The sequence below is a fragment of the Phalacrocorax aristotelis genome, chromosome 5, assembly GCF_949628215.1.
Source record: "Phalacrocorax aristotelis chromosome 5, bGulAri2.1, whole genome shotgun sequence".
NCBI lineage: Eukaryota > Metazoa > Chordata > Aves > Suliformes > Phalacrocoracidae > Phalacrocorax > Phalacrocorax aristotelis.
In genome coordinates, this window is record NC_134280.1 from 51888749 (window position 1) to 51904357 (window position 15609).

General features: G+C 38.9%; 1 protein-coding gene across 4 annotated transcripts in view; it reads left to right on the plus strand.

The window, feature by feature from the left end:
• The window catches only part of AP2A2 (adaptor related protein complex 2 subunit alpha 2), a 43676-nt gene extending 33220 nt beyond the window's left edge, over positions 1–10456 (plus strand). For 2 of the 4 annotated variants that reach the window (XM_075094511.1, XM_075094512.1), the window contains exons 14-23: positions 646–819; positions 2752–2915; positions 4628–4705; positions 5611–5693; positions 6449–6538; positions 7419–7542; positions 8334–8450; positions 8662–8731; positions 9378–9512; positions 10305–10456. In XM_075094511.1, the coding sequence (XP_074950612.1) occupies positions 646–819; positions 2752–2915; positions 4628–4705; positions 5611–5693; positions 6449–6538; positions 7419–7542; positions 8334–8450; positions 8662–8731; positions 9378–9512; positions 10305–10382 (1113 nt within the window). In that variant the 3' untranslated portion in view covers positions 10383–10456. The remainder of the gene's footprint in view (positions 1–645; positions 820–2751; positions 2916–4627; positions 4706–5610; positions 5694–6448; positions 6539–7418; positions 7543–8333; positions 8451–8661; positions 8732–9377; positions 9513–10304) is intronic. The other 2 variants (XM_075094509.1, XM_075094510.1) reach the window with 1 other exon arrangement.
• The last annotated feature ends 5153 nt before the right edge of the window (positions 10457–15609 follow it).

A 15609-nucleotide genomic window follows, 5' to 3' on the forward strand; every position in this document is an offset into this window, starting at 1 on the left:
TGCTTTAGTGGGACAAATGACTGTTAAAGCAGGCTAATCTGGAGCTGGGAAGCCAGTGAAAGCTGGTGTAGTACAGGGTCTTATAGTATTTGGATACCAAAAGGCTAGTGCTTTGTTTTGAGGACTTACTTGATGATAGGCAGGAAAATTGTAATTGTGCTGCACTTGTTTGGGGGTGTTTTTGTCTCTAGAAGTTCAGTGTTTTAACCTGATGTCCTCAGGTCTAGCCAGAGCATGGCATGCTTAGTCTTGACAGCTAATAAATGCTTAGATCCGACTAGATTCTTGGGTAGTCTTCTGCGGTTTCAGTCTGGGTCTGCTTGACTTAAGGACCATGAGGTCTGCTATGATCTGATGTTTTTTTTTTTTAAATAGCAGCGTACCAGATAAGTGATATGAACCCGTTCTCTTAAACACTGCTTTGGGACAACTTCAGAAAGTTTTAAAGAACTTTTTTTTTTTATATTAAAAAAAAAGTCTACTCCACCACTGTGCAATAAACTGCACAGTCATTTTCTGTGTGGATGATTACTTCTGCTTTTGCCTAATGCAATCTATAAGGGTCTATCTCTTCAAAGATTCAGAAGTTGGTTTGGCTTTTTCAGTGAGTTTAAGTAATACACATTTTTGTTTTCTGTGATAAAGGCTACAGTGCTAGAAGAAATGCCTCCCTTTCCAGAGAGGGAATCTTCTATTTTGGCTAAACTCAAGAAGAAGAAAGGCCCAGGCACTGTTACTGACCTGGAAGAGATCAAAAAGGAGAGGAGCTCTGATATGAATGGAAGTGCTGAACCTGCTTCTGTCAATGCCAGTGCTGTTGTGAGTTTAAAAGCTGTTATTTCACTAATGCAAGTGTAAGAAAAGAATGGTTTTCCTAAAGTGGCTTTTCAGGGGTTTAAAGCTTCTCATCTCAAACTTAAGGCTATGGATGTTGCTATAAAGTAGCAGGGGAACATACGGCTGCTTTCGCCCCACCGCATGCTTGGATGCAATTTTCCTTTGGAAATCTTACGTAAAAGGAAACAAACTGCGGCGTAAAAAAATCCCTTTTACATTGTTACCTTGAAAAATATTGCTGTAAACTTAGAAACAGGCATTTCCTTGCCACTGAAATTGAAGTCAAGGAGATGATAAAATTAACATATTTAAAAGGAGTAACTTGAATTTCCAAGTATCAGCTGTTCTTCTGCTTTGTCTAACATGGTAGATATTTTGCATTTTGTTTCAGGTGGCTGCTGTTCTTCCTGTAAGTGGACAGTGCTTGCCTTAACACAGATGTCATTAAATCAATATAATGTTGTTACTATTTATTTGACAGTACTATTCGAGTTCAGTTATGGTAGACAAGGCTATAGACTTGTTTCCTCTGAGCTGAGGCTTCTTATTTTATTGTCAGTTAAAGCTGGCATGATGAATTGTTCCCATAATGTAATACTGGTTTCTGGTTTTAATGACTAGCAATGGCTTGTAATGACATTTGAGATGTAGTAGTAGATTACCTAAGGTGAAGAAATATTGTAGCACACTCCCTGCCCTGTTTGTTAAAGCATAATCCTTTAACTCTTAGTCATTGCAGTATGTAAGAGTAGAAGTCCCAAGTGCAACATCTTTGAATGGACAGAAGTACCTTCCAGGAGAAAAATTGCCAAATTTTCTTTGCATGCCAAATTGAGGTGACTGACAGTTAAAATTGCATTATGCTTTATGAGCTTCATTTACGGGTTGCAGCCATGTAAGAAGTTCTGCGGTGTTACTGTCATCAGTGGCTTTGGTGTGACCCTGGCTTAGATGCCAAGAATATGTTCCAACTGTTTGTTTTAAGTAGTTCTTATGGATTGGCTTCTGAATTTTTTTTTGCCAGGGAGTTTTTCATTATACTGCATCAAATTCAGTCTTTGGGGTATATGATAACTTTGAGTTTGCTTACAAAACCAAAATTTCAGACTCCATCCAAATGCATCTCATGACTCATCTTCAGCATATCTGGCATATTGTAGGCTGCTAATGTCTAGTATGTGAACATTTCATTTAACAGTCTATGCTTTGTTTTTGCATGTGACTTAAGCATATATATGCAGCCCCTGTTGCATGATTCTGTGTCCTAGCTACTTGATTTGACAAGAAAAAAATTTTTTTAAAGGTTCTCGCCTCCACCTTTAGTGTTTGCAGCTTGAACTAGCTACAGAGACTGCTTTCTTGCTGGTTAGGTTTTACATTGTTTCTAAGGTTTGCCAAGCTTCAAAAACCCAGGACTAAACTGATAGTCAATTCTAAAGATGCTGTGATGTTTTAATTTAGGTTTGCATAAAAGCCACTGCCTTTCTTGCTGGATTCTTCATGAAAGAAATGCAACACACTTGCATTTTATTCCCTACAGTACTTAATTTCCCTTGAAACTAAGAGGGGAGAATGGGGGGAGTGGGGGCGGGGGAGCGGCGGGGAGGAACATCATCTTTCTTCTGCAGAATCAGATTCTAGACAGATGAAGTTTGTTTTTTGGGTTTTTTTTTTTTTATATTTAATGGTTAGGTGGACAAAACTTTCAAAAGGGAAAAAAGAAAACCATGTCTGTAGATGAGCTTAAGTTGACACGCAAGGCGATAACTGCATTCACAAAGCCTCCTGCGTCCATTCAAAGCTTGATTTGGGGTGGGGAGAGGCATTTTGCCATAGCTTAGTTGTCTATGCAAAAGAGACAGCTTTGTTTTGGTTTTGCTGTAGTGTAACACTGAAGTGTCTTGTCTTCCCTAGTCTACTCCTTCTCCATCTGCGGATCTGCTGGGTCTGGGCGCTACCCCTCTCACCAATTCAGCTCCCCCACCGTCCTCTAGTGGTAGCCTGTTGGTGGATGTATTTTCAGATTCAGCTTCTGCAGTTGCACCTCTTGCTCCTGGTTCTGATGACAACTTTGCGAGGTAATTAAGGAATTGGAAGAAAAATTTGTCTGTTAAAACAGGATTAGAGGAAAAAAATTACATACAATAACTTTTGGTTTTGTTCCAGCTTACTGAATGCATTCCTGGGTGGTAGTTGTGCAGTAAGAGAGGTGCTCTTGAACTCTATGCTGGATGTGCTATCTTAATTGAATACCTCTGCTTGTGGAAAAACTGAGTCTGTAGTAATCAACCTGAGGATATTAGCCACACAGTATTGCCTAGTTTTCATGCTGGTTTTGCTTCGTTAAACTAAGATGCTTGTGCATCTCAACCCCCAAATTCAAGATATATTATCTGGCCTGATATGAATACACTTATTCTTATCTTATTTCCATAAAGTATTCTCATGTCTATCCACTTACAGTAAGCTGATACTGTAACAGTGAGATGGATTATATCCAGAGATACTGATTCTCAGAATTTCAAGATATACTTAAATTGTTCTGCTACTGTCTGACCAACAGGTGGGAAAAGGGGGTTAAAAACCAATAAGTGCTTTTCTTTTTTTGAGGGGGATTTGTTGCAAGTATCTTCCTAATTATGTTAAGTATAGTGTAGGTGCAGTGTGTTATTAATCCCGATAATATTAAAAGCCACTGTGTGTACACTCAAATGTTATTTGGCTAAAATTTTGGAAATAAATAGTATAAGATCACAGGATGTCTATAAAAATCTGTTGTCTTATTGGTCAAAGAATGTCTTAGTGTTGTCAAGGAACAAATTTTGAACGAAGTCATGACAAATGTGCAATGCATCTTAATATAAAAGACATAATTAGCAAAACTAATCTGCCTGGATCATTGAGACTTTCATCAAAATTTTATATTAGGCAATGCATTGTTGCAGGTTGGCAGTGATGAAGCCTTGATCCTGTGTTTCCCTTGGAAGGCAATAAGTGATGTTTAATCATGCTACACAATACCAAGATTTTAAGAAGCTACACAAGCTTTTGTTAGAGCTTTTTTTTTTTTTAGAGAAAAAAAAGAAACCAGCAAAAGTTACCTAAACAGTTTTCTCTTTCTGCAGAAGAAAGTATAGCATTGCCCAACCCTTTGGTCTGTCTGTAGATGATGAAACGCTTCTCTAATGATACCGAGAAGTTGCTTTTTACAGTTTCCTGCCTCTTTTTAGTGCTGTTGTCACTTTTGTTTCTAATTTGTTACTTGGGTAAGTCGTTCTCTGTGTGCCCATATATTCTTGCCTATGCTTAATACTTGTGTATTTTTAAGAACTGATTGTGCAGCTGTAGTTAGAAGTGCCACTAAGGTGGTTAAGGCATCCACTTCAAAGCGCCCATTTGTAGTAGTTAATATGCATCTGCATTTATGGTTTTGAACTAAAACTTTTTTGCTGTCACAATTAAACACCTAAAAGGACTTGGTTCTTTAAGAAGCATAAATTTAAGCTGCTGAACACTTTTAGCTGTCTCCTGCCTTGGGGAAGAATTGCTGGTTCCTAACAATCAGGGAGGGGTGGGGTGCGGGAGAGAAGTGGGGGAAAACATCACCTAATGCCTAAAACCTTTCTAGGTGTACTGAGCTAGGGCAGCTAATAAATTCTTCATGCATTAAACTCAGCAGTGCCATTTTTGAGGAAGGAGGTAAAAGAAATAACTAAGCACTAAGCTGTCTTTACTAACTCCTGCTATCTCTGTCGCTACTGCCTTTCTTCCTTTGTGCTGCCTGAACTAGCCCTGACCTGGCTTCATCTGAGGTAGTTTCTGAGGAACCAGCTGATACTGTGCATGATGCTGATGAGCTTTTTCACAAGTAAGCAATACTAAAACCTTGCAAGGCTGGGCAACATCCAGAATATAGTTATAAAGCAAAACTATATTGTGCATTATCTTAATACCAGCAAAACTAGAGAAACATGTACTGTCCGACTTGTGGCTAGAACACCTCTGTAGATGCTGTGGATTTTTTGACAAGCTCATGAATACACAGGTTAGAGCTGCCTTTACAAGTTGGTGCTATCGCACACTGCTCTAGAATGAGGCAATGTCAGTTGTATATTATGTTTTGCAACTACTCACAAGTAAAGGAAAAACATAAGACTAAATTGTCAAAATTACTGATATTTGGGAGTATGTTTTAAGTGCCTTGTATGCAAAAGGCTGATGTTTGCTGACCACCTCTTCTACTTTTAAGTGAAGGGTGACGGAGAGGACTGAAATCACTGCAGAACGGGCTTCCTCTCTCAAAGTAGAAAAAAAAAATACAGCTTTCAGTTGACTTACGTGACACAGAACTGATAAAACAAGGGATTCTTTTTTTTCTTTCAGGTTTAAACAGTCAAAGCTCCAAAATTTTCAATTCTGCACCAACCTAATGAGTTTCTTATTCATATTCTTGACAACTTCTGAAAAAAACCTAGTCTGTTGCCTGGTTCTTTATAGACAGCGTGTGTGTGTATAGCATATTGTGGCTTCCTTCATAGTTTCTCAGATATCCTATCAAATAAAAATTTCAGTTCTTTTAGTGTTCTACAAGTGGTGGTTTTGGTTGTAAAATTGTCTTTTCTAACTGCAGTTTTGTGCAAAGACCTCTCTCACAGACTGATGCACTCTAGGTTAACCACAATCTTCATCCTCTGTGTAAACCCTGAATTTTGTGGTTCTAAATATTGTTTAATGTGGCTCAATTTAAAACATGTTTTCCCTCTCTTTCCCTAGGTTTGTGTGTAAAAATAATGGAGTCTTATTTGAAAATCAGTTGCTACAAATTGGATTGAAGTCTGAATTTCGACAGAACCTGGGTAAGATCTTTCAGGCCAAGTGGTTAGCTGTCTGCATTATCAACCTCAATGCCAGCATGATATTGCAGATAGGACTTGCTTTTCAGCTACTTCAGAGGGAAATGTGAATTCAGGCCTAACCTGTCTTCAGAATCTTCACTGTTTGTGTGTCCCTGGCTTCTGTGTAGGTTCATTTCCTTAAACTTTTTGTTTTGGTAGCTGAGATGAAATGGGGAGTGTTAAGTGGTACTATAAGCTCCAGCTCTTGCTGCCTAGTTAAGGCTGGTACAACCAGGGCCCATTCTCCTCAATTTTTGCATCTTACAGTATAACTTTTTGTAATAGTGATACACAAGACATTTCAGGCATATCTAGCATAATACATTAATGCACAAGATACTGAAAACATCTAGAAGGAGCTGGGAATTGAACACAGACCAGTGCTAGGATTGCTCACTTCTTCTGCATCACTTTTGGCACCATAATAGCTCCTCTACATAGAAATGAATGTTCTTCAGCAACTGAAGGACTTCCACTGATAATTGCCTGTGTGACAGCTACTGTGGGAGAGGCCTGATGGTTTTGTTTTAATGTGTTATTTCATTTTGAACTGTGAATATCTTGGTAAGACAAACCATGTAAGTTATGCTTTGTTTGTAAAAGCTGTTTTAAAGAAAGATGGAAAGACAAGTGTATTTGATACTTGAAGTACAGTAGTTCAATATGATTACATGTGACATAACTAAAAATTCTGATTTTTATTCTTTTCTTGCTAGGACGTATGTTCATATTCTATGGTAATAAGACATCAACACAGTTCTTGAATTTTACTCCAACAGTAATCTGCTCAGATGACCTACAGTCAAATATCCTTAAATGCAGTAGCATGTGTCTGTTCTTACTTGGGTTTTGTGTTTTAAGCCCACAAAATTATTATAAAGCTGCTGGATCAAGGCATGGTGTCCTTGAACACGAAGGAATGAGAAACTTGCTGATAACTTTCTACAGGTCTCTTAGAAAGAACAAGTCTTGAGCAGAGATGGAAGATTCTCTCCTTAAAGGTCTGGTTACAAACACAAATTTTGTTGTTGAAATAAGGAGAAATGAGGCTGAATAAATATGTATTGTAATTCTGTAGCTTTCTCCACTGTCATGACGTAGCAGGGGGTATAGATGTGGTGTCCTTCAAGTCCTGTATTAGCAGATAACCTCAGACTTGAGATCGAGGTAGGGGAATACATGTACACAAAGATGATATTTTCAAATAAGCTCATAATTTACAGTTCGTCCTTAATGCTTGGTATTGCTAATTGAGGATTTCTGGGAGGCTATGTAATCAAGCTTGTTTGACTCAAAACAGCACTGTGATGTTCACATCAAAATGAGACAATCCAGTGGGGTTTTTTTATTGTGAAGTCTGTGCCTTCATACCTTTTTGGGGTGTCTTTCTTTAAGAATATCCAAAATAACTGAGAATTGTGGAGGTTATTCCTTCCAGGTCTGTCAATTTGGAAAAAAAAAATTTAAAAAAAAAAAAAACCCACCCCTTTTTTTGCAGTACAAGAATTGAGCTTTGAATATTCAGTAGCATATATAGACTGAGAGGACACTATGCTAATTCCTTGTGTAGCTTTTGGAGGATTTGCAGGGTTTTTTTTGTGTGTGTGGTTTTGTTTTTTTTTTGTTTTTGTTTTGTTTTTTTTAAAGTTATCAATTCATTGATCAGTTTCCTTAACCACATCTTATGCCTGAATCTTCAGACAAAACCTGTTGATCCCACAGTGGATGGAGGTGCACAGGTTCAACAGGTGGTGAACATTGAATGCGTGTCAGACTTTATGGAAGCTCCAATCCTGAACATTCAATTCAGGTAAAACACAGGATTCAAATGCTAGTGAATTAATCAGATGAAAGATGTTAAATTTGTCCTGGTCCTCTTACTGAAGTGTAGAATATGGACACACAAAGCTGTTTTGGGTGGATGACTTATGTGAAAAATTGACTAACTAAGCTTTAAGGTACTGGAAGAGGTAGGGAATCCACTTGGAACAATATAGTTTAAAAAAAAAAACAAACTTACACTAATCAAGAGGCAGCTACTGATAAAGTGTCTCTATGAATTCTCTTTCCGCTATCCATATAAAACAGCAGCCTTCCTGTTTGCTTAAGAAATCTTGACAGGAATACACGCAGTAACTTCTCCCTCCTGGAAACCAAGAACATTTCTGCAAACAACTTGGACTGGAGGTGCATGCAGCCAAAAATAGAATCTTGTTATGTCCACTCAACGCCAGCCTTTGGGAAATCTGGCCTGCATTATTTTATTCTAGTCTAAACTGGTTCTTACTGGTATGTTTTCACAGGGATGTATTTTTCATTCCTCTGATGGATGCTATCAAGAAGGATAACAACCTATGTTGAAACAGAGATCCTTATTAGAAGCTCTGCCAATTCACTTTCATGTGCCATCTAAGCAGAGCAAATAAATATATTTAACAGCGGATTAAAACTGTATGTTAGAAATGACATTATCTGCAGTTGATGAATTTTAATAATAAACAATTGCACCTTAGTGTTCATCCTCAATTGCTTGGTTGATTTAGGCTGAGAGACTGTTAACGTTGTGCTGCATAGGTCGTGTTCTTTCTATTCCATCTGCAGGTATGGTGGAACATTTCAAAATCTTTCAGTAAAATTACCCATCACACTGAATAAATTTTTCCAGCCAACAGAGATGTCTTCTCAAGACTTCTTTCAGCGTTGGAAGCAACTGAGCAAGTAAGACTTCAGACAAAGTATACTTGAGCTTGGGGCTCTTGTGGTGGGCCGAGGGAAGAACAAAGGTATATTGTGAATGTAGCTGGTGCAGTGCCCCATACCATACATAATCCTGTGAGTTGTAAACTCTCACAAAATAATTAGTTGCTATTGAAAGCGTTGTACATAATACACGTGTTATACCATGTATTCATCTTGCCTTGTCTTGCAGTCCGAAACAAGAAGTACAGAATATCTTCAAAGCAAAACACCCAATGGATGCAGAGATCACAAAAGCAAAGGTGGGTGGTAATGTGGTATTCTTAATTTGTAGCGTAAAGGTAGTGGTGTAAGCAAACTTTGTTCACCTTGGTTTATACGGCAGTTGGATCATCGTGTTAAAGTGTAAGTCCATGTTGTGTAACAGACCCTTGGCAGTACTGGATTGAATGGACTATTTCTCAGTGTGTCTTAAATTAGATACAATATTCAATAGTAGCTGGAAACTTGAAGCTATTTAAGAAAACAACAATTCAGTGCTTGAAACTGAACTGGAAGAAACGTCAAGCCTTAATTTATACTAGAGTTACTAGTCAGAAAAGAAAACAGTGACATTTTGTAGATTTGGCTGCCTTAGGCAAAACAGAAGTGACCTGTGTAATACAGGAATGGCTTTATCAAAACCAGGGGAGACTTATGTTGAATCTAACTTATTTCTCAGTTGTTTTCAAGAAGAACCTTTTTTTCAGGAACAGCTCTTTCTCAGGGTCACTCTTGTCACTTCAAAAATTTCTTGTAATAAAATTGGTATTGGATAATTCTTTAATGTCTCAAACACTTCAAGTGAAAATTAGTCTACTTATTTTGCTAGCTGGGGGCTGTGCTTGGGTAGACGTGGTGTTGGTGTCCCGCTGTCCCCACGCTTAATCTTCAGGGTTTGTTTCATAGATAATTGGCTTTGGATCAGCCCTACTTGAGGAGGTAGATCCCAATCCTGCTAACTTTGTTGGTGCTGGTATCATACATACAAAAACTACTCAGATTGGATGCTTGCTGCGCCTTGAACCCAACCTCCAGGCACAGGTATGTGTTTAAGTAGTTCAAACAAGAACTGGTATTTCAGCTGTAGATAAATATCTGCGTATATCTGAAACTCTTTAAGGTATTTAAAATCACTATTGCAATAGCTAATTGTGACTGTGGACTGCAACAAGAAATGAAATTGTAGCAGCTGGTCCTGGCCCAGTTTGGTAAACTGCTTCTTCATAGCGATTCTCTTTCCTATTGAAAGAGATTATTGTATTATTTCAGACTGTCCATGGAGTCGCATCTTCTCTTGAAGGTTGGAAACATTTAATGTTTCTGTTTTGTGCACCTGGGACAAGATTAAGTAAAATCCCCTTTGCCATTTTAAATTAATAAAAGAATCATTGGCTAAAAGAGGAAAACATAAGCAAACAAGCACAATATTCATAATATTTTTCCTCAAGCATTTTGATAGAGGTTTTATCAAAGCTGACTGAGGACTAAAAACTTAAGGTGGTAAGTCTCCTGTTTCCTGAAGGTGTGGTGGTAGAGAGCCTTTAGACTTTCCACAACATTTACTCCTCATAAAGAAAAATTTTGGACAGCACCTTGCTTTTAAAGCCTAAAAATATTAGAACAGTGGTAATTCTCAACATGGGTTTGAAGACGTATTCCAGCCTATGGTTTGAAAAAGCTATGTTAGTGGCTGGCTGCCTCTGCATGTTTTAACTTGAGGTCTTTTTCCAACTAAATCTAACAAGTAAGAGGTGGCTTTCACTAGTTGACTGTGCATTCATTTAATGACAAACTGTGTTTAAAAAGTAAACAATATTTTATATTCTCTTTCAGATGTATAGGCTCACACTACGAACAAGTAAAGAAGCTGTATCTCAGAGATTATGTGAATTGCTGTCAGAACAGTTTTAAAATTAACCATGTCCGTTTTGGTTTTGCCACTTATATCACTGTCATCATACTGCAAATAAATGTCTTGTACATCACTGTCCGAGTACTGCAGTGTTAACCAATGCCAGCTCCCTGCCTTAATAGGACTTGACCCTTGTTTGAAATTAAGACTATAAAGTGTACAGTACAGGGAAATGACTTTTTACATTAAAAATGGCTTTTACTGTGTCACACAATGGGTGGGAGGGCTGTCTTGTGCTTTTTTTTTTTCTTTCAGAGGTCAGGATTTTAAACTTGTTAGAGGGCAGTTGGCTTAGATGTGGTAACCAAGGTTTTCAGCTGGAAACGGCTAGTAACATTCTGCGTTAGTGCCTTTAACAGGTACTCCCTCAGCTCTGAGAGGAAAGAAACTAACGTAATGCTGCTCAGTAAGGTTAATTTCGACGCTGAGTCAAAACTTTGTAAAGTCAAATGTTACCACAAGCTTTGTACTGGATGGAAGGGCAGATTCCAAGATATGTTTGAATATGATTCAAGTGAACATTTTTGTTGAGTGTCACCAATGCTTGTATTTGAAAAATGCCACAGGACCAGAGTCTTAAAGTATTAATGTTGTAATCCTTTACGTCTTAATGTTTTCTGATCTTTGGGAAGTGGGTTGAACACAAAAGCTATTCTTAATCCTCTGCTTATCTCAAATAACAAGCTGAGCTTCTCTCTTAGGTGGTGAATGAGTACATGCTTGTTCATTGTTAGTCAAACTGAAGTTAAATATTCTGTTCTGTGTTTTTTCTTTCCCATCAGACTTAGCAGGTAATAGTCCTAACGATGTGATATAACTAACTGCGGAGTCTGGTATTGTGTAAAAGGAGAAGTGGGAAGAAATGGGCCCTAGAAGGGCTGTAAGGCATGCATTCTCTCAGATGAAAATGTAATTTTAAACAATATCTTTTCCTCAGTGTACAGTAAAGGTAAAAGTCAAGAGGTTGAATAACTGATATCTGAACAGTCTGTCAGTGGTGTGGTAAATATATTCAGCATGCTGTAGAAGACTTGTGTTGAGACTGAGAGTAGAAGGCCCCAAAATAGTCAGCTTTTCTAGTGGTTTTTACAACCAAAGCCTTTAACTTGTTCCACATCAGCAAACTCTTTGCAGCCTCTCTGCAGAAGTAAAGTGGACACAACTTTGGCTCATGCTTTTCAAGCCTTGGGATGCAACAAAGGCTATGAGAAGAAAGCAGGTGAGGTAGTGCAGGTAAAAACTGCAGGCAGTTGTCAGCGAGTACTACACGTCATGATGAATGAAGTCAGCTGCTGATGATGTGAGGAGTGAACCTCAGATCAAGATTTCCTCAAAGTTATTTAAAGGAAGCCCGGGACTGGTATCTCAACACATACAGCCAAGTATGCCCGTGAAATAAAGGTTTGGAGGGATAGTGATGACATTGAAGATACATTTAAATGAGGCTCCTGTCATGCTGCCCAGTGCACAGCAGGGGTCAGGATTTGACATGACTGAGTGTGTCTTGCTTGTTTTCTTCAGTGCTTTGAGTTAAGTGATGGAACTGGGTGATTGTAACTTGGTTTGGTTGAAGGCTAGTGATCGTATTTGAGTGCAAGTGAAAAACAAGGAACAAAGGTTTGGCTGTGGTGTGTGGATTTTGGGAGATGTTTTGTTTTTCCAGAAATGCCTGGTAACTATGAATGTTATGACTGAAAACTTGGCTATAGACCTGGTCTTTCTGCAAAAGTTCTCTTGAACAACTGGCCCTTTTATGGCCTTTCAAGTAGCTAATAAAGACTCTTTGATCACAAACATTGACTTTGAAAGTCTTCATGAGCAGTTCCTGCAGTCAGGTGGGCAGCTGGCAAAATACTAAATGGGCTACCTTATGCTTTGTCCTTTGGATGCCATATGCCTCTGTATTAGTCCTGTTATCTTAACCATGCTGTTGGCTGCTAGGTTAAATATCTGATGTGCTGAACTAAAGGCAGGCTTAACAAAGACAGGGGAGGAGCTTTTGTGTGATTTTTTTTTTTTTCCAAATCCTGTTGTATATCTGTCCCCCTGAAAATGTTCTGTGCCCTCATTAAAGGACACCTGGAAACACTGCACTACTATAGTTCACTTTGCTTTGGTTCAGCTGTGCTAAAATGTGCATTAAAATGTGGGAAGGAGGGGGGTAAGGGAAAGTGTCTTTTCAGTGGTGGCTGTATTAAGCTTATGACTGTTCACACTTTGTATTAAATGTCAGCTCAGTGAAGCCATGAGCAGAAAAGTGAACAAACTAAGGACAAATACTTGATTATTTTTTTGTGAATGATGGTTAAATTACCAAAGTGATGTATCCTGTCGAGCAGACAAAGTAATTTCTGCAGTAAACAGTGTTATTGTTTAAGTACAGTATTTTCAGGCATTGACATGTGAAAATAACTGAATAGCAAAACAGGTAGCGTATGTTCATTCTTGACCTACACTCCAGTATGTAACATTTATGGTGATTGTCTTATTTGTATAAAACAAAGTTCTGTCAAATTAAGTGGAGAATTTTCATATAGAAGACTATATATTAGACTATATTCATCAGAAGAACGTATTAAGATTAAATAAATGATTAGAACAGTAATCAAACTGTCCTCTTTTGTCCGGGGGCATGGAAGTGTGAAGAATACTTGCATGGAATGGTGTTAATTGAACAACAATTGATGTGTAATGGTGAATTCTTTCCTGCAAACTACTGGTGGGTTGTGTTCCACTGAGCCTTACGAAGCTTTGCAGATCTCTGCTCCCCCCAGTGAGTTTGTTTATGGCTTTTTTTTTGTTGCTGTGTTTCTTCAAGTTACAAATATTCTGCTGGAAAAAAATCAAAACCCCCCCCAAAACTCCATGTAAAATCTTTCTTCATATAATGTTTAACAGTAAGTATAGTAAGTGTATGCTGTGGTAAAGTGGTGTAACAGTGGCCGAGGCCAAGAAGCACGCACCTGTATTACACAGACAGAACCTGATTAAAAAAAAAAGTTGATGTTGCTGTAAAAGGAGAGTATCTAAACTGCTAAATAACCTCACTTAAGCTTTAAATGTATGCTTCAGATTCCTAGTACTTCTCTAAAACTTGCTAGAAGGAAAAAAATATCTCTGGGCAGTGTGAGCTTTTGGGCATTCACAGAATCACAGAATGGCAGGGGTTGGAAGGGACCTCTGGAGATCATCTTGTCCAACCCCACTGCTTGAGCAGGGACACCCAGAGCAGGGGGCACAGGAACTCATCCAGGCAGGTTTTGAATGTCTCCAGAGAAGGTGACTCCAGAGCCTCCCTGGGCAGCCTGTGCCACTGCTCTGGCACCCTCACAGGAAAGAATTTTTTTCTCATATTGAGGTGGAACTTCCTGTGTTCCAACTTGTGCCCGTTGCCCCTTGTCCTGTCGTTGGGCAGTATTGAAAAGAGCCTGGTCCCATCATCCTGACACCCACCCTTTAGATAGTTATAGGTATTTGTGAAATCCCCCCATAGTCTTCTCTTGTCCAGGCTGAAGAAACCCAAATCTCTCAGCCTTTCCTCATAAGGGAGATGCTCCAGCCCCCTGATGATCTTGGTAGCTCTCTGCTGGACTTGCTCAAGCAGTTCCACATCCTTAAACTGAGGGGCCCAAAACTGGACACAGTACTCCAAATGTGGAGTACATACAGTTCATACAACATTTTGTTAAATGAATTGCAAACCAAGTAGTAGAGAATACTCTCTTAATAGCAGCAAGTAGAAATCACTTGTGAGTGAAATACCTGTGTCCTGTTACACATGTGGTCTTAGATTTCTTGCAGAGAAATGCCCTGTAAATTTCCTCTTTGTCCAAAAGTCACGACATGTCTGTGTTAATTGTGATTCTAGAAATGTTGCACCTCATTAAGGGTACATGTAGAACCCTCACAATTAGCTTGTGGTTGGATAGTGCCTTGCTTTCTGACTGCATCTCTGTGTGAATGGCAAGCACAAGCGCCGTGTCTGCTTTCAAATGAAAGGAAAGGCAAGGGGTCACCTCAGTTGTCTCTTCTCTCAGTGAAGCAATGGGCTATTCCACATGTCCTAGTTCAACTGCAGTGAACCTGACGAACTATTTTCAGTTAAAATAATTGGCCAAATAATGAGAAATAACTTAGGACATTCAATTCCTTCTACTTTATTTGAAAGTGAAACATCTGTTATTGCACAGTGCATAGGCCAGTTTTTAGCCTCTGGTTAAATACACCCTGAGCAAGGCCAGACAATCTCTGACATGGGTTTTCCTCCCACCCCTCGCCCTGCCCATTCTTTTTTTTGTTGTTGTCTTTTGTTTTCCCCCTTTCCCTGCACCCCCCCTCCCCCCAAAAAACTCCCTCCTGATTAGGAATAATTTATCAGTTAACTTCCTTGACACTCCAAGTAGCTGCTCAGGAAGCTTCACTGCAAGGCTGGCCTGTATAATCAATACAAGAGAACTCCTCTGAGCTCCACTGAGCGGTCGCTAAGGAAGTATGAAATTATGATCAGTGTTTAATGAAAAGAAAAATTGAATTGAGGCCATCTGGAGGTCTGGCTAGTGTATGCAACTGTCAAAGTTACAAACGCAGCCACCAAATACAACTATTTCTGTAATGAGCCTTTTTCCAGGGTTATCGGGATCTTGGCATGGCAGTTGTAATTCCTTCTTAAGAAGCTGAAGTGGCACACAGCAGCTGCATGCTGTGGTGACCGTCATTTTCTCAACACTCCACCTGTTTGGAAGAGAGGGAGGATCAGTTGAGATCTGTATACATCATTTTAGTCTTACAGCTTTTCTAGTATTTGAACGTTATTTTTTTTCCTTATGGTGGAACATTTAGAGGGAAGAGCTAAACCCTTAGAGTTTAACACTTCTGTCATCCACAGAACTATAAACAGTGCAGCCGTTAACTCTATTTTAAGTTCTCTTAAGTAACTCTATTTAAGTTCTCTTGAGCTACTGCAGCTCGGGTATCCTGAGCTTTTGCCTTCCTTCCTAAGACTGAATTTTCAAAGGGCTTATAGCTATTAGGCCTCAGACCTCACTGGAAAATGAATAGGATTTGATTTCCCCATTCTCCTTTTGCACTTCTGAAAATCATATCGTAACTATATTTACATTTTTTTAAAGCTGTGCACGGGACTACTTAGGTGTGCAAAAGGTCTCTGGTATGACAGTTAACAAAGGTGCTGAATTGCGCGTGTTCCTTTTGCATGGTTCATGGAGG